This window comes from Oryctolagus cuniculus, chromosome 20, assembly GCF_051225735.1.
Source record: "Oryctolagus cuniculus isolate XC-2025 breed Fujian yellow rabbit chromosome 20, ASM5122573v1, whole genome shotgun sequence".
NCBI classification, from domain to species: domain Eukaryota; kingdom Metazoa; phylum Chordata; class Mammalia; order Lagomorpha; family Leporidae; genus Oryctolagus; species Oryctolagus cuniculus.
This window is the reverse complement of record NC_142886.1, coordinates 51,667,470-51,685,878: the sequence shown is the minus strand read 5'-3', so window position 1 is coordinate 51,685,878 and position 18,409 is coordinate 51,667,470. Positions and strand designations below refer to the sequence as shown.

At 72.5% G+C, this 18,409-nt stretch overlaps 1 protein-coding gene across 3 annotated transcripts; it reads left to right on the top strand.

Moving 5' to 3' along the window:
* The first annotated feature begins 372 nt into the window (after positions 1-372).
* JAG2 (jagged canonical Notch ligand 2) lies at positions 373-18,021 on the top strand. 3 transcript variants are annotated; one of them, XM_051839903.3, is made up of 26 exons: positions 373-807; positions 972-1,322; positions 6,776-6,833; positions 7,630-7,881; positions 7,957-8,017; positions 9,853-9,983; positions 10,073-10,192; positions 10,625-10,738; positions 10,947-11,060; positions 11,245-11,358; positions 11,432-11,478; positions 11,813-11,986; positions 12,634-12,784; positions 12,854-13,006; positions 13,078-13,191; positions 13,267-13,380; positions 13,449-13,562; positions 14,006-14,122; positions 14,382-14,409; positions 14,481-14,566; positions 15,159-15,272; positions 15,350-15,465; positions 15,569-15,817; positions 15,995-16,126; positions 16,896-17,052; positions 17,176-18,021. In XM_051839903.3, exons 1-26 carry the CDS (start codon positions 388-390, stop codon positions 17,556-17,558), a joined length of 3,984 nt encoding a protein of 1,327 aa, XP_051695863.3. In that variant the 5' UTR covers positions 373-387; the 3' UTR covers positions 17,559-18,021. The 3 variants fall into 3 exon arrangements, 2 of the variants coding, with proteins under 2 accessions (XP_051695863.3, XP_051695865.3); XM_051839905.3 differs by lacking the exon at positions 11,245-11,358; XR_016226664.1 differs by lacking the exons at positions 15,159-15,272; positions 15,350-15,465; positions 15,569-15,817; ... (1 more) ...; positions 16,896-17,052; positions 17,176-18,021 and having other exon boundaries at positions 12,634-12,786; positions 14,481-14,563.
* The last annotated feature ends 388 nt before the right edge of the window (positions 18,022-18,409 follow it).

Below are 18,409 nucleotides of genomic sequence, written 5' to 3'. Positions count from 1 at the left end.
GAGGGGCCGGGCCGCGCGCGGAGCCGACCCCCCGCCCCGCGCCGGCTGTGAGCAGAAGGCGGTGTCTCCCCCGGGAGCCAGGAGCGCGGCAGAGGCGCACGGATGGGAGGGGACCGCGGCGGTGACCCCGGGGGGGCGCCCCACCCCCGGCTCCTGACACCCGGCGGGAACGCGGGCCGGGGCGAGGCCGTGTGCGGCGCCGGGAGCGGGCGGGGGCGCGCGGGCGGCCCCGCTGACCTCGCAGCCCTGCGCCCCCGCCGCCTGGGCGCTGCCGGGCGGCGCCCTCCGCCGCCTTCAAAGCCAGGGGCGCCCCCGGCAGCCCCCCCGCGGCCCCACCCCACGGCGCGGCCCCTCCCCCTCATGCATATGCAGGTGCGCGGGTGACGAATGGGCGAGCGAGCTGTCAGTCTCGTCCCGAACTTGTTGGCTGCGGTGCCGGGAACGCGGGCGCGCAGAGCCGAGGCCGGGACTCGCCGCCGCCGCCGCCGCCGCCGCCGCCGGGTGGGAGCCGGGCCGGGCCGCCGAGCGCGGCCGCCAGCGAGCCGGAGCCGCCGCCGCCGCCGCCCCCCGCCGCCCAGGCCCGCGCGCGGCGCGGCGCTCGACCCCGCCCGCGCCGCCGCCGCCCCTCCGCTGCCGCGCTCGGAGGCGGGCGCGCGGGCGGGCGCAGGGAGGCCGGCGCGGCGGCCCGGACCGGGCGCAGGCGGCGGCGGCGGCAGCGGCGGCGGCGGGGTCGAGGCGGCGATGCGGGTGCGCGGCCGGGGGCGACTGCCCCGGCGGCTGCTGCTGCTGCTGGCGCTCTGCGTGCAGGTGAGCGGGGCGCGGCGGCGCGGGCGCGGACGGGGCGCACCGGGCCGCCCCTCGGGGCGCAGCCTCGGGGGGAGCCCCAGCGGCTGCGCGCCGCGGTGGGGCCCGTTCCCCCGGCGCGCGACCCCGGCCCGCGCCTCCCTCGCTCCCCGCTGCCTTATTTTTAGGCGGCGCGGCCCATGGGCTATTTCGAGCTGCAGCTGAGCGCGCTGCGGAACGCGAACGGGGAGCTGCGGAGCGGCGCCTGCTGTGACGGCGACGGCCGGACGACGCGCGCGGGGGGCTGCGGCCGGGACGAGTGCGACACGTACGTGCGCGTGTGCCTGAAGGAGTACCAGGCCAAGGTGACGCCCACGGGGCCCTGCAACTACGGCCACGGCGCCACGCCCGTGCTGGGCGGCAACTCCTTCTACCTGCCGCCGGCGGGCGCTGCGGGGGACCGAGCGCGCGCGCGGGCCCGGGCCAGCGGCGACCAGGAGCCGGGCCTCGTCGTCATCCCCTTCCAGTTCGCCTGGCCGGTACGTGCGCCCTCTCCCCCGCGTCGCGTCCTCCTTCTCCCCCGCCGCCGCCGCTCCAGCACCTGCGGCCCGGCCCGGCGCGGGCCCAGACGGGGCGGGGCCTGCAGGGGGCGCCGCGCCGCGGGCCGCGGGGGCGCGTGCTTCGTGGGCCTGGGGCGAGCCGGGCCACGTGGGCGCGCGGGGTCGCGGCGGGGCGGGGCGGCGGCCCCTGGCGTGTGCCTGCGTCGCCCCGCGCGTGTCTGTCTGGGCGGGGAGGCGCGCGAGGCCCCGGGCGAGGCATGTGCACCGCGCGTGCTGGGGCCGGCCCCGGGCAGGTCCTGGCGCAGCCGTCCCGGGCCCGGGGCCTGTGCCCGCCCTGCAGTTCCGTGGATTGGGGTGGGGGAGGCTTAGGACCTGGGCCCGGGAAGGTCTGGTCCCTGCTGGCCAAGGTGTCCATGGCTGGGCCCAGATCCCCCAGGGCGAGAGTGGCTGGGCCCCGTCGGCGGGGCCCTCTGAGTCGCCCGTGTGACTTTCCCTCTTTGAGGGGGGCAGGGGTGGTGTAGGGTCTTGGCTCGGAGGCCGCCGCGGGTGCTGCGGGGTTGCGGGTACCTGGGTCTGTTCTGAGATTTTTCCCTGCTGGGTGTTGAAGGCCTGCGGCTGGGTGGGGGCACGGGTAGGGGGCAGGAGGCCCTTCTGACCTGGCCTGTGGGCCGCACAGGAGTGGCCAGCCGGGCATCCTGGTCCTGGCGGAGACTGGGCCTGGCGGCCGGGCCAAGGGCTTTGGGCACCCTGGTACAGCTTCTCTTAAGCTGGCCGGACAGCCTTGCTCCTGCCCCTGCCCACCCTGAGTGCCCGGCCTGGTGCCCCCTGACCCCGCGCCCCCTGTGCTGGAGCGGGGAGGGACCAGGCAGTTAGGGGAGGGCAGGCCCTCGCCCCCGCGGCTCTGCGGGCAGGCCCGAGCAGGGCCCAAGCCTGTCATCAGGCGGCGAGGCTCCAAATCGCTACCTGGGGATGTGTTTTCTGCTGGAGCTGGCAGCAGTGGGCGTGGGGGCAGGGAGGCCCTGGAGGAATGTGGCGGCTGCGCGGCGGGGGACGGGACGGGGCAGGCCCCTGCCTTCCTTGGAGGCCGGGCGATGGGTCCCCGGGCAGCCCCGGGAGGGGGGGCGGGGCCGTGGGGAAAGCAAGTCTGGGGGCAGCTCCGGTTCCCTCCTCCCCTCGAGCCGGTGATGCCAACACCCTGGTATTTCCGCCCCGTCCGAAGCAGCCTCGCGGCCATGCCGCCCTGGTTTGCCGAGGGTCCGGCTCCATCCCACAGGCTGGGGCCCGTTTGGAACCCAGGTGCCGAGACCGCAGGAGCAGAAACTGTCCAGGTGCCCTGGGGACCAGGCTGCGGCCTCAGCCCAGAGAGCGGGCACCGGTCCTGCCGGGGCCCAGCTCCGACTCACGGGCTCCCCAGGGAAGAGCAGGGTCGTGAGCAAGGGAGCCTGGGCCCCTCCCGCCCCCTGGCCCCCTGGCCCCCACTCCCACCCACAGTCTCGGCCGGCTGGGCCCTCTGCCCTCATGGGCTGGGGTCTCTGGAGTGTACGTGTCGTGGCTCTTTGTTGGAGTCCGGCTTGGCCCCCTGAGTGGGCAGGCTCAGGGTCTCGCAGGCCATCCTCCGGGCAGTGGCTGCCCTTCCTCTCCAGGCCCCGGCGTCCGGGGGGTCTGGGGGGTCCAGGGGGCTGAAGGAAGGGCCCCACGGGGGGAGGAGGAACTTTCCCTTGGGTCTGCTGTGTGGCGGGTTCTGGTACAGCAGCTGGCTGTGACCTGGGCAACCAGGGCTCTGCCCAGAGGGAGAGGAGCTGGGCCCACCCTCTGCTGCCTGTGAGCCCCGCCCGCCCGGGGTCTGGCGCGTCTCCCTGACCCGTGGCTGAGGGCTCCAGAGCATGCCAGTCCCGTGCCTTCTGTGAGGTGGGGGTGGGCTGCCCATGGGGCTGTGCTCAGGGTGGTAGGGGAGGGGCCTGGCGGGCGTGGACAGAGCTGCCCCAGCTTTGGGGCCGCAGGCTGCCAAGGCGTCCACCTGCCTTCACTGGCTCAGCCGTGTGAGCCCCCGGTCCAAGGTGGAGATGGGGTCTGGATAGGATGAGCTGGCCAGCGGGACAGCGCTCGGGAGGCAGGCTGGGGCCAGGGCTGGTGGGGGGAGGCTGGATGTCTCATCCCGGGCCACGCTGGTCCTTCTCCCGGGAGCCCACTTAGGTCCCTGTGAGGAGATGCTGGGGGCCGGGGAGGCTGCGCGCCGGGCCAGGCCCTGGCCGATGTCTGCAGCCCGCATGCAGGGTCCCCGCTGCTCCCGGTGTGGCCCTGGGGGCTGTTCCTCTGCCTCCGGTGACAATGGCGCAGCGGCCTGGGCCTCTCCTATCGGGTTTCAGGAAATGCATCTGCCCCGCTGGGGGGCTGGGCCTGGACGCTGGGGAGGGCGTGAGTGGGGCCGCTCACTCCTGCCTGCTGGGTGTCTTTGGCCTGCTGCCCCCGCAAGCAGGTGGAGCGCAGCTTGCAGAGACGGTGGGGTGGTCGGGAGGCCCCTCACTTCCCTCGTGCTCTGTGGGGACTCCGCTGACAGACTCGGTCCTAGGCCGCAGCCACCTGGCAGGAGGCGGCCTGGGTCCTGCAGCCGGCCCGGCGGGGTGCTGGACGACCTGGCAGGTGGGCGAGGGGTGCAGGTGTGCCCCACCCACTGGCTCAGGTTGCCTCTGGGTGACTTCCTGCCGTCCAGGTGCAGGGAGCCCAGCTGGCGGGCGGGCAGGCGCACGTCCCCGCGGGAGCAGGTAACCGGAGCCCTGGGCCTGGGTGAAGGTGGCAGTAATCCTACCTGGGCAGCTGGCGGGGGTTTCCTGGGAGCCAGGAGGAGCTCCCTGCTCGCCCTGAAGCCCGGGTGTGGTTGCCGAGAGGCCGAGGTCGGCCGGGCTCCTGTCTGCCCGCCCTGTGGCCAGAGCGGCCGAGCCCTGGCTGGTGGTCTCAGCCTCCAGGCCCCGCTCTGGCCCTAGTGGCTGTTAACCCCCCCAGCAGCCACCTGTTTTGCTGACTGGGTGACAAGGTCTGGGCGGGGGTCTGTGACCCTCCTCCAGTGCCCCTGTCCCTGTCCGCAGCTCCGGGGCTCCCTGCTGGCCCCCGTGCCACCTTCCGGGAAAGCTTGGACGCTTCCTCCCCCCGTGCTGAGGCTGAGGGCTCCCAGTGGCCGAGATGCTGTGTGCTCAGTGTGTGGCCCAGTGAAGGAGTGGACAAGTGGGGTCTGGGAAAGAGCCAGGGCCTGGGGGGGGGCAGGTGGGCAGGGCTTTAGGAGTGCCCGCCCAGCCCTGAGCCTTGGGGCAGCTGCCCTGGCTCGGTTCTGGGTATGGTACTGTGGACAGCTGGGAGGGGCCCCCGGGGGAGGTGGGTGGCAGGGGGCCTGGGTTTAGGGAGACATGTTGAGAGCCCCAGGGTGCTGGGTGCTGGGGACCCCCACTTGTAGCCTGGTTCCTGGCTGCATGTGGGTCCCAGGATGCCCATTTGAGGGGCAGTAGGCATGGGGTGGGGGCCTGGCAGAGGGTCCCGGGCTGGGAGTAGCGTGCAGAGCTGTGAATGTGCTTGGGCAGGGAGGGGCTGGTGGGACCACCAGCTTTCCAGGAGGCCCTGGCGAAGGCCAGCCCTGTCTCGGGCCAGCTGTGGCCCAGGGTGGCCGGGTGGGGGCCCTCGCGTTCCCCTGCACGGCTAGGATACAGGGGCTGCAAGGGGGGCACTGAGGGCCAGGAGCGTGGCCCCTGGGGCCCTGCGCTGCAGGGGTGGGGGTGGCTGTGTCACCGCATCCCATGGCCTAGGGGCCCCGGGCCAGACCATCCTGGGAGGGGCGGCCACTGGAGCGGAGGCGGTGCTGGCCTCTTGGTCCTCAGTTCCACCCCGCCCCCAGCCCTGGTTCCTAGCCCGAGGGTGGAGGCAGGTGTGTGGGCTTCACCTGTCCAGGCTTCTCAATGGCAGCCTCCACGCACCTGGCGGCAGGGAGGGCCTAACCCTAACCCTGCATCCTGCATTCCCTCTGGTGGGTCAGACCCCTGTGAAGCGCCAGGGGACACCCCCTGGAAACACTGGGGACCCGGGCTGCCCACTGGGCCCTGTCTGTGCCACCCAGCTCCATGGCTCTCCCTTCCGTCCGTGCTGGCTTGAACCAGCTCAGGGCAGGCTGCACAGGGGCCTCAGGGGCCCCAGATGAGGAGCTCAGCCTCTGAGCCTCCAAGGGGCACTGCTGAGGAGGAGCATGGGGGGTCCTCGGATGGAGCAGAGGGGTGGGGGCCCTCTGATGGAGCGGGGGGGGTGGGGTGGGCCTCAGATGGAGCAGAGGGGTGGGGTCCTCGGATGGAGCGGGGGGGGTGGGGTCCTTGGGTAGAGCAGAGGAGGTGGGGAGGCCCTCGGATGGAGCAGCGGGGTGGGGTCCTCGGATGGCGCAGAGGGGTGGGGTGGGGTCCTCGGATGGAGCGGGGGGAGGTGGGGTGGGCCTCAGATGGAGCAAGGGGGCAGGGGTCCTCGGATGGAGCAGAGGGGTGGGGTGGGGTCCTCGGATGGAGCAGAGGGGTGGTTGGGGTCCTCGGATGGAGCAGAGAGGTAGGGGTGGGGTCCTCGGATGGAGCAGAGGGGTGGGTTGGGGTCCTCGGATGGAGCAGAGGGGTGGGGGTGGGGTCCTCAGGTAGAGCAGAGGGGTGGGTTAGGGTCCTCGGATGGTGCGGGGGGGGAGGTGGTGTGGGCCTCAGATGGAGCAGAGTGGGTGGGAGGCCCTCGGATGGAGCAGAGGGGGTGGGGTGGGGTCCTCGGGTAGAGCAGTGGGGAGGTCCTCGGATGGAGCAGGGGGGCTCCTCGGATGGAGCAGAGGGGTGGGGGGGTCCTGGGGTGGAGCAGCGGGGGGGGTCCTCGGATGGAGCAGAGGGGGTGGGGGCGGGGTTCTCGGATGGAGCAGAGGGGGTGGGGGTGGGGTCATCAATGGAGCGGGGGGGTCCTCGGGTAGAGCAGCCGGGGGGGGGTCCTCGGATGGAGCAGAGGGGTGGTGGGGGGTCCTCGGATGGAGCAGAGGGGTGGGGGCGGGGTCCTCGGGTGGAGCAGCGGGGTGGGGGCGGGGTCCTTGGATGGAGCAGAGGGGTGGGGGGGGTCCTCGGATGGAGCAGAGGGGTGGGGGCGGGGTCCTCGGGTGGAGCAGCGGGGTGGGGGCGGGGTCCTCGGATGGAGCAGAGGGGTGGTGGGGGGTCCTCGGATGGAGCAGAGGGGTGGGGGTGGGGTCCTCGGATGGAGCAGAGGGGTGGGGGCGGGGTCCTTGGATGGAGCAGAGGGGTGGCGGGGGTCCTCGGGTGGAACAGCGGGGTGGGGGCGGGGTCCTCAGATGGAACAGAGGGGTGGGGGGTCCTTGCATCGGGCCGGAGGGCCCGGGGCTGTGCTGGGCGCACCTGCAGGCCGCTGACCGCGCCTCCTGTCCTCAGCGCTCCTTCACCCTGATTGTGGAAGCCTGGGACTGGGACAACGAGACCACCCCCGATGGTGAGTGAGCTCTGGGCGGGGGCGCCCCTGTCAGGGGCCTCGGGGACGAGGGTCTCCTGTGCCCGGGAAGCGTCCTCTGCCCAGAGGGTTGCGTGAGAGGTCCCGCGATGCCCGGGCTCCCTGGTGGCGGTGCTGGACTGAGCTACGCACCAGGCAGGAGCAGCGTCTCCTGTCACTCTGCCGCTGGCCCTGTCAGGGACGCAGGGCTGGGCCCCTCCCCTGGTGGACCCTGCCCCAGGCTCCCCAGCTGCTGCCCCTGCTGGGGTCTGCAGGGCCCTGGGCCAGCAAAGGCAGGGAGTGTCCTGCCCCGTGGGCCCCGAGGCTATGCAGAGCCTGCTCTCTGGGGATGCTGGTGGGGTGGGGGCTGGAGCTGTGGGGCACACAGGGTCGTGCCAGGCAGAAGCAGAGGGGCCAGAGTTCTCTGGGGAGGGGCTGGCGCCAGGCCAGAGCAGGGCCCCGGGGGGGGGCTCTTGGGGGGGGGTGTTGCTGAGTCTTCACCGTGGAGAACCTGTCCTGGCGTCACCGGGGCTTCTGCGAAGGCAGGGCCCAACCAGGCGGTTACCGGGGCCACACCGGGCTTCAGGGGTTCCGGGATACCAGGGCTGGCCACGCCGCGCTGTGGGCAGGCAGCTGGCACCCAGACCTTCCCGGCAGAGCCCAGGGCCTGGCTCCCGCCCCAGCCGGGCCTCCCCTGGGCCCAGCATCCCGGCCAGCGTCCCTGCGTCCCGCTGTGCCCGGCCCCTACAGAGTCCGCGGCGGGGGGGCGGCGGCCGCCACTGACTCTGCCGCCCCCCAGAGGAGCTGCTGATCGAGCGGGTGTCGCACGCCGGCATGATCAACCCCGAGGACCGCTGGAAGAGCCTGCACTTCAGCGGGCACGTGGCCCAGCTGGAGCTGCAGATCCGCGTGCGCTGTGACGACAACTACTACAGCGCCACCTGCAACAAGTTCTGCCGGCCCCGCGACGACTTCTTCGGCCACTACGGCTGCGACCAGTACGGCAACAAGGCCTGCATGGACGGCTGGATGGGCAAGGAGTGCAAGGAAGGTGAGGGCCTGCGGCGGGCGGCGGCGCCCAGCCCCCCGGGCCGCGGCGAGCCTCTCTCTGCTCCTCTGTTCGCAGCTGTGTGTAAACAAGGGTGTAATCTGCTCCACGGGGGATGCGCTGTGCCTGGGGAGTGCAGGTGAGTCCCGCGCCGCCCTCACCCCTGCCCGGCGCCTGGCGTCCTCTGAGCGCGGGGCGTGTCCGGCAGCCAGCGGTCAGCCCACCGGAGAGCAGAGGCCTGCAGGCCGGAAGCCACTGGCAGTGTCTGCGGCGTGGGGCGGCCTGTGGACTGGCCGGTGGGCTGGACGCAGGGGTGGGGGGCCAGGAAGGACCCTGAGCAGTGGAGGAGGCAGGGGTGGTGGGCAGGTGGGATGGGGCCGAGGGCCACCCCCTGGGGACAGCAGAGTGAGGTCCGTGGTCCTGGCACGCGTCAGGGGGACGTGGGCCAGGGAGATCCCAGCCTCCGGCAGGTAAGCGGACGGGTGGTGTACAGCTGAGCAGGGGAGCAGCTGGGGCCAGAGGAGACCAGGAGATGGGGAACCTGGCAGCTGGGGGTTGGGGGTCAGCTGGTGGGAAAAAAAGGCCAGGGGCTGCCCCTCTGCCCAGTGGAGCAGAGGCCTGAAAACGGGCAGCCGGAGATGCAGGGGCCAAGGTTTGGAGCAGGGCATGGCCTGGCCCTGGGTGGGCCTCCGGGAGCCACATCCAGGGTGGGAGACGTGGTTATGGGGCCAAGAAGGCCCAGTCCCTGGGGTGGGCCGTCTGGCCTGTGTGCTGGGAGCAGGCCCCGGCACAGGAGCTGCGGCAGGAGAGCCGGGCAGCCTGGAGGGGGTGGACGGCTGCCGGGCTACCTGCGGGGAGGCCAGGGGCAGGAAGCCTGGCGGTGGCCCCGGCGGCCGCCTCCAGCAGCGCTGGGCCTGTGTTTCGGGGGCAGTGCCCCCCCACCGGATGCTGATGCAGAGAGGAGATGGCCGGGCCTTCCTGCTGCCCTCCCAGGGCCTCTGGAGCTGCTGGGCTGGGGGCCGTGGCAGGGCTGCCCCACCCAGGGCTGGGAGCACACCCCTGGGACCCCCGAGGTCTGGGCTCTGAGCCCGGCTGTGGCGCTCCCTGGCGGTGACCTGAGGCGTCACAGCCCCACCCTGAGCCTGTGTCCCTGTCACCTGGAGGGGGATTCCCCGTGGGGATGTAAGGTGGGGGCCCTGAGCGTCTGGGCTGGACCCAGCCTTGGCTTCCCCCATCCCAAGCCAGGGTGAGCTGGGCCCAGGGCTGGTGCCGGCCGCGGTGCCGGCCACGATGCTGGCTGCGTGGCCCCGGGCGGCTCAGGAAGGGAAGGGCCCTGGCTCTTTCCTTTTACAAAAATAAACCCGGGTGGTGGGTGCCGGTGTGGAAGTGACGCGGCCTGGACGTCGGTGCCGTCCACAGGGCGTCAGCCTTCGGGAAGGGGTCCCTGGAGCCCTATGTGGGCCTGGCAGGCAGCCAGCGAGCCCTGGGGTGTCCCTGGGGGACCCCAGGCTCTCCCCTTTGGGGCCACTGGCCCAACTCCACGACTTCCAGAGGGGACGCCGGCTGGCACGCAGGGCAGAGCCAGGCCTAGGGGCCATGGCGCCCCTGGGGGCCATTTTTCAGGCGGCCCCCGCCCCAGGCTGCCCTTGTGCTGAGGTGAGGTCCTGTACCGTGGCCTGGGTCACACGACCAGGGTGGGGCTCAGGCCCTCCCGATAGCCTGCTGGGCTGCCTGGCCAGGTGGCCCTGGCGTGTCCACACTGTGCTTGCTCCCTGGGGTCCCTGCAGGGCCTTCCTTCCCCGGCGCCTGCTCCTGGGGCCCAGCTCGGGGGGAGTCCCAAAATAGCTCGGGGAGGAGTGACGGGACAGCTGGGCTGACCAGCCTCGGCCAGTGGCCGGGAATGCCTGTGACCGCGGGGCCGGCCGGCGGGGCCTTCCCCCCGTGGGGCTCACCAGGCCCCGCCCCGGCCCCCAGGTGCAGCTACGGCTGGCAGGGGCGGTTCTGTGACGAGTGCGTCCCCTACCCTGGCTGCCTGCACGGCAGCTGTGTGGAGCCCTGGCAGTGCAACTGTGAGACCAACTGGGGCGGCCTGCTGTGTGACAAAGGTAGCGGGGGCGGGGGCGGCCTGCTGTGCGACAAAGGTAGCGGGGGGCGGGGGGCCGGGCTGTGGCCCTGAGCGTCACTCCGTCCCCAGACCTGAACTACTGCGGCAGCCACCACCCCTGCACCAACGGGGGCACCTGCATCAATGCGGAGCCCAACCAGTACCACTGCACCTGCCCCGAGGGCTACACGGGCAAGAACTGCGAGCGGGGTATGACGGGGCCCCGTGACCCGGCACCCCCCACCTTGTGACCCCACTCTGTGACCCGGCACCCCCACCCGTGACCCCGGCACCCCCCCAATCTATGACCCAGCACCCTGCCCGTGACCCCAGCACCTCTGCGCTGTGAATCCGGCACCCCGCACCCTGTGACCCTGGCACCCCCCACCCTGTGACCCTGGCATCTCTTGCCCTGTCACCCTGTACCATGACCCTGGCACCCTCACCCTGTGACCCCACTCTGTGACCCCGTGACCCCCACCCTGTAACCCCGGCCCCCGTGACCTGGCCCTGTGACCCTGGCACACCCATCTTGTGACCCAGCACCCCTGCTGTGACCCCAGCACCCCTGGCGTTGGGGGCTCGTGGGTCAGGGAGGAGGGGCAGCTGCATCCCCCCACCTTCCCCTGCTCTGGTTCTTAGCGGAACACGCCTGTGCCTCCAACCCGTGTGCCAATGGGGGCTCCTGCCACGAGGTGCCGTCCGGCTTCGAGTGCCAGTGCCCATCGGGCTGGAGCGGGCCCACCTGTGCCGTGGGTGAGTGCTGGGCCCTTGTTTGGGGGCTTGGCCTGGCACCTGAGGGCTCTGGGGAGGGGCCGGTCTGGCCCAGGGACGGGCGGCACGAGACCCTGCGCGTGGTCCTGCTTCTGGTGGGGGACCCGTGTGGGAGCCAGGCTCTCCCCTTGGCCATGCCATGGGCCAGACTGCCACGCCCCCGGCCACAGCCTCTGGTCTCTGTCCACAGACATTGATGAATGTGCCTCGAACCCATGTGCGGCGGGTGGCACCTGTGTGGACCGAGTGGACGGCTTTGAGTGCATCTGCCCGGAGCAGTGGGTGGGGGCCACCTGCCAGCTGGGTAAGGGGTCCCGGGGCCGCGTGTGCATGCATGCAGGCTGCTGCGGGCGCCACGCGTGGGGCTGCGGGGCTGCGGGGCCGCGTGTGCATGTTTGTGGGCTGCTGCGGGGCTGCGGGCGCCACGCACGGGGCATGGGGCCCGGGGCTGGCCCACGGCTCCCCAGCTGCCCTTGTCTCGTCCACAGACGCCAATGAGTGTGAAGGGCGGCCTTGCCTTAACGCTTTGTCTTGCAAAAACCTGATTGGCGGCTATTACTGCGATTGCCTCCCGGGCTGGACGGGCGCCAACTGCCACATCAGTCAGTATGGGGGGGGGGGCCGGGGCGGGGCTGGGGCGCGCAGGGCAGCCCGACACCCACTCCTGTGCCCTAGACGTGAATGACTGCCACGGCCAGTGTCAGCACGGCGGCACCTGCAAGGTGAGCGGGGGGGGGGGGTCCCGGGAGGAGGGGGCAGTGGGGGGGCCTGGGACCAGGGGCAGGGGGCCAGCGGGGTCCCGGGAGGAGGGGGCAGTGGGGGGCCCTGGGACCAGGGGCAGGGGGCCAGCGGGGTCCCGGGAGGAGGGGGCAGTGGGAGGCCCTGGGACCAGGGGCAGGGGGCCAGCGGGGGCCCGGGAGGAGGGGGCAGTGGGGGGCCCTGGGACCAGGGGCAGGGGGCCAGCGGGGGCCCGGGAGGAGGGGCGGCAGGGGGCTGGCAGGGGCCGGTGCAGGGCCCAGGACACTGCGGGAGGCTCAGCCGGCCCCCCACCGGCAGGACCTGGTGAACGGGTACCGGTGTGTGTGTCCACGCGGCTTCTGGGGCCAGCACTGTGAGCTGGAGCGGCAGGCCTGCGCCAGCAGCCCCTGCCACGGCGGTGGCCTCTGCGAGGACCTGGTGGACGGCTTCCGCTGCCACTGCCCCAGAGGCCTCTCTGGGTCCCTCTGCGAGGTGAGGCCTGGGCGCTGGGAGGGGCACCAGCCCAAGTGACCAGCAGCTGACCCCACATCCCAGGCCCAGCTCTGGGCTCTGGAGAGCCTGGGTGCCTGGCTGGGCCGGTGTGGGGGGGGCTGCCCAGGGAGCCCCTCCTGGTGTGTGTGGGGGGCCCATCTGCCCAGGCCGTCAGCAGCTGGAGCACAAGTGGCCCTGATGGCTGGGCAGGTGGGCGGCCCCTGGGGACGTGGGGGGAGGCGTTTGTGCATGGAGGGTGGGTCCACCTCCCCTCCCCACCTCTCCGTGCAGCCGACTTGGCCTTCGGCGGAAGGAGCATGGAGGTGGCTGGCTCTGGGGGGACCCACAGCCTTGGCTTCCAGGGTGGCCTGGCGGGGGTGAGGGACAGGAGGTGGCCTTCCTGCCGGCGGGAGGGGCCGAGGCCGGATGCAGCCCTTGGGAGGCAGAGGAAGTTGGGCTGTAGTGGCGGCGAGGGCGTTGGGAGGAGGCCTGGGGCTCACAGGTGTTTCCGTCCAGCGGCCAGGGCCTGGACGGCCGTGGGGTGGAGGCGGCTGCAGTGCCCAGGCCGGGGCTAAGAGGGGCCTGCCTTTGCCTGGACGCGGGGGTGGGGGCGGGCGGCCCTGACAGGTGCACTCCCCGCGGCGCAGGTGACTGTGGACGTGTGTGAGCCTAGTCCCTGCCACAACGGGGCTCGCTGCTACAGCTTGGACGGCGACTACTACTGCGCGTGCCCCGAGGACTTCGGTGGCAAGAACTGCTCGGTGCCCAGGGAGCCGTGCCCCGGCGGGGCCTGCAGAGGTGTGCGGTGCGGCCGGGCGGGGGCGGGGGCCCGGCGGGGGCGGTCCTGACTCCTGCCCGTCTGCGCAGTGGTGGACGGCTGCGGGTTTGAGGTGGGGCCCGGGGCGCCCGGCTTGGCGCCCCCCGGCGTGTGCGGCCCCCACGGACACTGCATCAGCCAGCCCGGGGGCAGCTTCTCGTGCGTCTGCGACAGCGGCTTCACAGGCACCTACTGCCACGAGAGTGAGTGGGGCGGGGGCCGGGCCGCCCGGGGACCCGCCGCCCGCGCGCCGGCTCACCGGCCTCCCCCGCAGACATCGACGACTGCCTGGGCCAGCCCTGCCACAACGGCGGCACCTGCATCGACGAGGTGGACGCCTTCCGCTGCTTCTGCCCGAGCGGCTGGGAGGGGGAGCTCTGTGACACCAGTGAGTGCGGCGCCGGGGCGCGGCCACGGGGCCCCCGCCCCGCCCCACCCCGCTGACCCTCGGCCTCGCCCCCAGATCCCAACGACTGCCTCCCCGACCCGTGCCACAGCCGCGGCCGCTGCCACGACTTGGTCAACGACTTCTACTGCGTCTGCGACGACGGCTGGAAGGGCAAGACCTGCCACTCGCGTGAGCGCCGGGGCGTGGGGGGCGGGGCCTCGCCGGGCCAACGCCCGCTGACGGCCGTGTGCCCGCAGGTGAGTTCCAGTGCGACGCCTACACCTGCAGCAATGGCGGCACCTGCTACGACAGCGGCGACACCTTCCGCTGCGCCTGCCCCCCGGGCTGGAAGGGCAGCACCTGCGCTGTGGGTGAGGAGCCCCCCCCCCCGCTCCATCCGTGCCCTGTGGGGGATGGGGAGCCCCCATGCCCCCCCACTCCATCCGTGCCCTGTGGGGGATGGGGAGCCCCACCTGCCCTGCTCCATCCGTGCCCTGTGGGGGATGGGGAGCCCCCATGCCCCCCCACTCCATCCGTGCCCTGTGGGGGATGGGGAGCCCCACCTGCCCTGCTCCATCCGTGCCCTGTGGGGGATGGGGAGCCCCCATGCCCCCCCACTCCATCCGTGCCCTGTGGGGGATGGGGAGCCCCACCTGCCCTGCTCCATCCATGCCCTGTGGGGGATGGGGAGCCCCGATGACCCCCTGCTCCATCCGTGCCCTGTGGGGGATGGGGAACCCCCATGCCCCCCCACTCCATCTGCGCCTGTGGGGTGGGCGTGGCACCAGGTGAGCGCCTCCCCCCCCCCCCACAGCCAGGAACAGCAGCTGCTTCCCTAACCCCTGCGTGAACGGGGGCACCTGCGTGGGCAGCGGCGACTCCTTCTCCTGCATCTGCCGGGACGGCTGGGAGGGCCGCACCTGCACTCACAGTGAGCGGGCGGGGGCTCCCCTCCCTGCCCGGGGCCTGCCCCTGCCTGTCCCCCAGCACAACTCTCCCCCAGGGCGACGCCCCAAGCCCCCCACCCCGCCCTGTGGCTGCTCACCCTGCATCGAGCCCTCTGCCCCATCCCCCAGCCAAAGGCTCTGAGCCCCGCCCCCAGGCTCCTGCCCCTCCCCGGCCCCTGGGCAGGGCCGGGCTGGACGGTGCAGGGGGGCTGTACCGACCGCCCTGTCCTCTCTCAAACCCAGACACCAACGACTGCAACCCCCTGCCGTGGTGAGTGCAGCTTCGGCAGTGGGCGGGGCGGGGCCTGGGGTTGGGGCTCGCCTGACGCCCGTGCCCCACAGCTACAACGGTGGCGTCTGCGTGGACGGCGTCAACTGGTTCCGCTGCGAGTGTGCGCCGGGCTTCGCAGGTCCTGACTGCCGCATCAGTGAGTGGGGGCTCAGCCCAGCCCGGGCATCAGTGAGTGGGGGGCTCAGTGAGTGGGGGCTCAGCCCAGCCCGGGCACCTCGGCCACCTCCTGCCTCACCCCAGCATTGGTTCCCCCTCCCCCACTGCCCGGGTCGCACCCTGCCTGGTGACGAAACTCAGAAGGGCTGGGGTCCCTGGGCTGGGGTCACAGCTTCACCTGGGCCCTTCTGGCCTGGGCCATCCGTCACTGTTGCCCGCAGAGGCGTGCCCCCCGCAGGGCTCGGGGGCCCAGCAGGCCAGGGACTACTCCCTGGGGGCGGGGTGCCCAGCAGGCCAGGGTCTACTCCCCGGGGGCGGGGTGCCCAGCAGGCCAGGGACTACTCCCCGGGGGCGGGGGCCCAGAAGGCCAGGGTCTACTCCCCGGGGGCGGGGGCCCAGCAAGCCCAGGGACTACTCCCCAGGGGCGGGGTGCCCAGCAGGCCCAGGGACTACTCCCCGGGGGCGGGATGCCCAGCAGGCCAGGGACTACCCCCGGGGGCGGGGTGCCCAGCAGGCCAGGGACTACTCCCCAGGGGCGCCAGCCCTGCTGAGCAAATGGCACATTCCCGCAGACATCGATGAGTGCCAGTCCTCGCCCTGTGCCTATGGGGCCACCTGTGTGGACGAGATCAACGGCTACCACTGCAGCTGCCCACCAGGCCGGGCTGGGCCTCGGTGCCAGGAAGGTAGGCTGGCGTGGTCCCACGGGGCGTGGCTGGGTCAGGGCCCAGGCGCCGCCCCCTCAGGCTGCCTCTCCCCACAGTCGTCGGGTTCGGGAGATCCTGCTGGTCGCGGGGCACGCCGCTCCCACACGGCAGCTCCTGGGTGGAGGACTGCAACAGCTGCCGCTGCCTGGATGGCCGCCGGGACTGCAGCAAGGTGGGGGCCGGCGCTGCCCTTCCCTGTGGGTGGGGGGCAGGCCCAGGACCTGCTGACCCCCATGCCGGTCTCGGTCCTCCTCACCCACGCGTGCCTGTCCCAGGTGTGGTGCGGGTGGAAGCCGTGCCTGCTGGCAGCCGAGTCCAACAGACCGGACACCCAGTGCCCGCCAGGACAGCAGTGCCGGGAGAGGGCTGAGGGCCAGTGCCTGCAGCCGCCCTGCGCCGCCTGGGGGGAGTGTGGTGCCGAGGAGCCCCTGCTGCCCGGCACCCCCTGCCTGCCGCGCTCCGGCCACCTTGACAACAACTGCGCCCGCCTCACGCTGCGCTTCAACCGCGACCAGGTGCCCCAGGTGAGCGGGGCCCAGTGCGGGAACCGAGCTGGGCCCTGGGGGGGGGGGGACGGCGCCCACGGCAGCAGGCACCTGTGCCCTCCACCTCTCCCTCCAGCCTCTGCCCCAGTCCTGGCTGTGAGGGGGCCTGAGCCCCAGGTCCTCGGCTGACCCTGTTCACGCGTGGTGTCGGCTCAGGGCACCACCGTGGGCACCATCTGCTCTGGGATCCGCTCTCTGCCGGCCACCAGGGCCGTCGCCCGGGACCGCCTGCTGGTGCTGCTGTGTGACCGGTCCCCCTCGGGGCCCAGCGCTGTGGAAGTGGCTGTGGTGAGTGCGGTGCCCAGGGCCATGGCTGGGATTGGCCGGGTGCTAGGTGACCTGCACACACAGGGGCCTGGTGGCACCTTGCTTGCCCATGCTGTTGGAAGCTTTGGCCAGCAGGGTCCAGGCTGGGAGCTGGGCACCAGGCGTCAGTGGGAAGGGTGGGCAGAGGGAGAAGTTGGGGGCATCCGGGGGGTCACCAGCAACCCAAGGGCTCGGCTTCCTGGGGGTGGGGCTGATGGGCAGCTCATCTGTGCAGGAGGTGGTGGCCGGAGCGAGGGTGGGCAGAGGCACTGCCAGACATCGGCAGGGGCGGGGTTGGCAGGCGGCTGGGCAGGCAGTGGGTGGGACCGGTTCTGGGGTCTCTGGTGCGGCCTGTGCAGACAACGGCTGGATGTCGGCTCCAGCTGTTTGGTCTGAGGCTGTGGGTGTCAAGGCTCTAGGCAGGGGGTCCTGGGGAGGGGCCGTGTGCAGGGGGGTCATGGGCAGGGTGGGGGCAGGCGAGTGAGGAAGCCCCCAGCCTGAGAACGGGGCTGGGCCCTCATTGAGACTCCTCAGGCTGCCTGTGGGGACCCCCGGCAGGGTCTGGGTGCTGCTCGGCCCCTCCCACCTCTGCTGTGCGTGAGCCCCTGTTCCCAGAGTGGTGGGGAGTGCTCGGTGCGTGACACGGGGTGGCGGGAAGCGGAGGCCACCTCTGCCCCCCCAGCTCCAGACCTCCTCCTGGCGCCTCCCGGGGCCCCCAGGCGGGGCCAGGCGCTCAGCCCGCACTCTGCAGTCCTTTAGCCCCGCGCGGGACCTGCCCGACAGCAGCCTGATCCAGAGCGCGGCCCACGCCATCGTGGCGGCCGTCACGCAGCGCGGGAACGGCTCGGTGCTGCTGGCGGTCACCGAGGTCAAGGTGGAGACCGTGGTCGCGGGCGGCCCCTCCACAGGTGCGGCAGGTGCACAGGCGGCTGGCGCCCCGCCCACCCCCACAGCGTCCCCGCCTCCGCGCGTCCTGCCCCACCCACCCCGTGCCCAGGGCTCATGCGCCGCCCCCCGCCCCCCGCCCCCAGGCCTGCTGGTGCCCGTGCTGTGCGGCGTGTTCAGCGTGCTGTGGCTGGCGTGCGTGGCACTGTGCGTCTGGTGGACGCGCAAGCGCAGGAAAGAGCGGGAGCGGAGCCGCTTGCCGCGCGAGGACGGAGCCAACAACCAGTGGGCGCCGCTGAACCCCATCCGCAACCCCATCGCGCGGCCGGGCCCCCACAAGAACTTCGCGCCGCGGCCGCGGGGGGCGGGCGGCGGCGGCGGCGGCGACGACGAGGACGCGCTGGAAGTGGACAAGTTCCTGCCGCGCTCGCCTGCCAAGGACGCGCGCTGGGCCGCGGGCCCCAAGGTGGACAACCGCGCCGTGAGGGGCGCGCCCGAGGCCCCGCGGGCGCCCGGGCCGTGTGCATAGTTCCTCTATTTTGTGTAAAAAAAAAAAACAAAAACAACCCCACCAAAAACCAAAAAACAAATGTTTATTTTCTACGTTCCTGGACCCGTGTATAAATTATTCAGTGACGCCGGGCGGGAGGCGCTGTTTGTGTAAGGAGCGTGCGGGAGCCACGCGGGGCTGCGGCCTGGGGCGGCTGCCGCGGACCCACCTTCCTACGCCCCGTCGGGGTGTCCGGTGGCTTGGGGCCCAGGAGCTGCGCGGCGGCCGTGGTGCGGCACCCGCGGGGCCGCCGCCCCCATGCCCTCCTGCCCGCGCCCGCACCGCCCGCTCCAGAGACCTCCCCTGTGCTTCAGAAGTGGCCTTCCCGCACGCGCCCTGGCCGCGGGGCCCCCGGCGCGTGACAAGTGCCTTCCCGCCCCTCCCCCGCAGGTGCACTGTGAATATGTACATATTAAAGGAACATTCTGTATATTTGATTTAATGCCCGCACTTGCTGCCTCCCTCTTCTTTGCGGGGCTGGGAGGGAGGGACCCTGGCTGGGAGGGGCTGGAAGCAGCCCCTAAGCTGCCTGTGATGGAGCTCGGGGGCCTGGTTCCCGGGACCCCCCCCCCAGAACATGGGAGTAGGCAGCGCCCTGGGGCAGGTGGCCGGGGAGCTGCCTTGGCCTTGCTGTTGGGGGTCCCGCTGACCCAGGCCCCACTGACCCAAGCCGTGCCCCCCACCCCGGGGCAGGGGTGGCCCAAGCTGAGCAAAGCCCAGGAGTGGTCAGCAAGGAGGGGAGGCTGGACGGCGGCTTTGTGGGCAGGTGACCCCGACAGCGGCAGGGAACTCACGTGGCTGTCCCTCTTGTAAGAACTGACTGACTTATC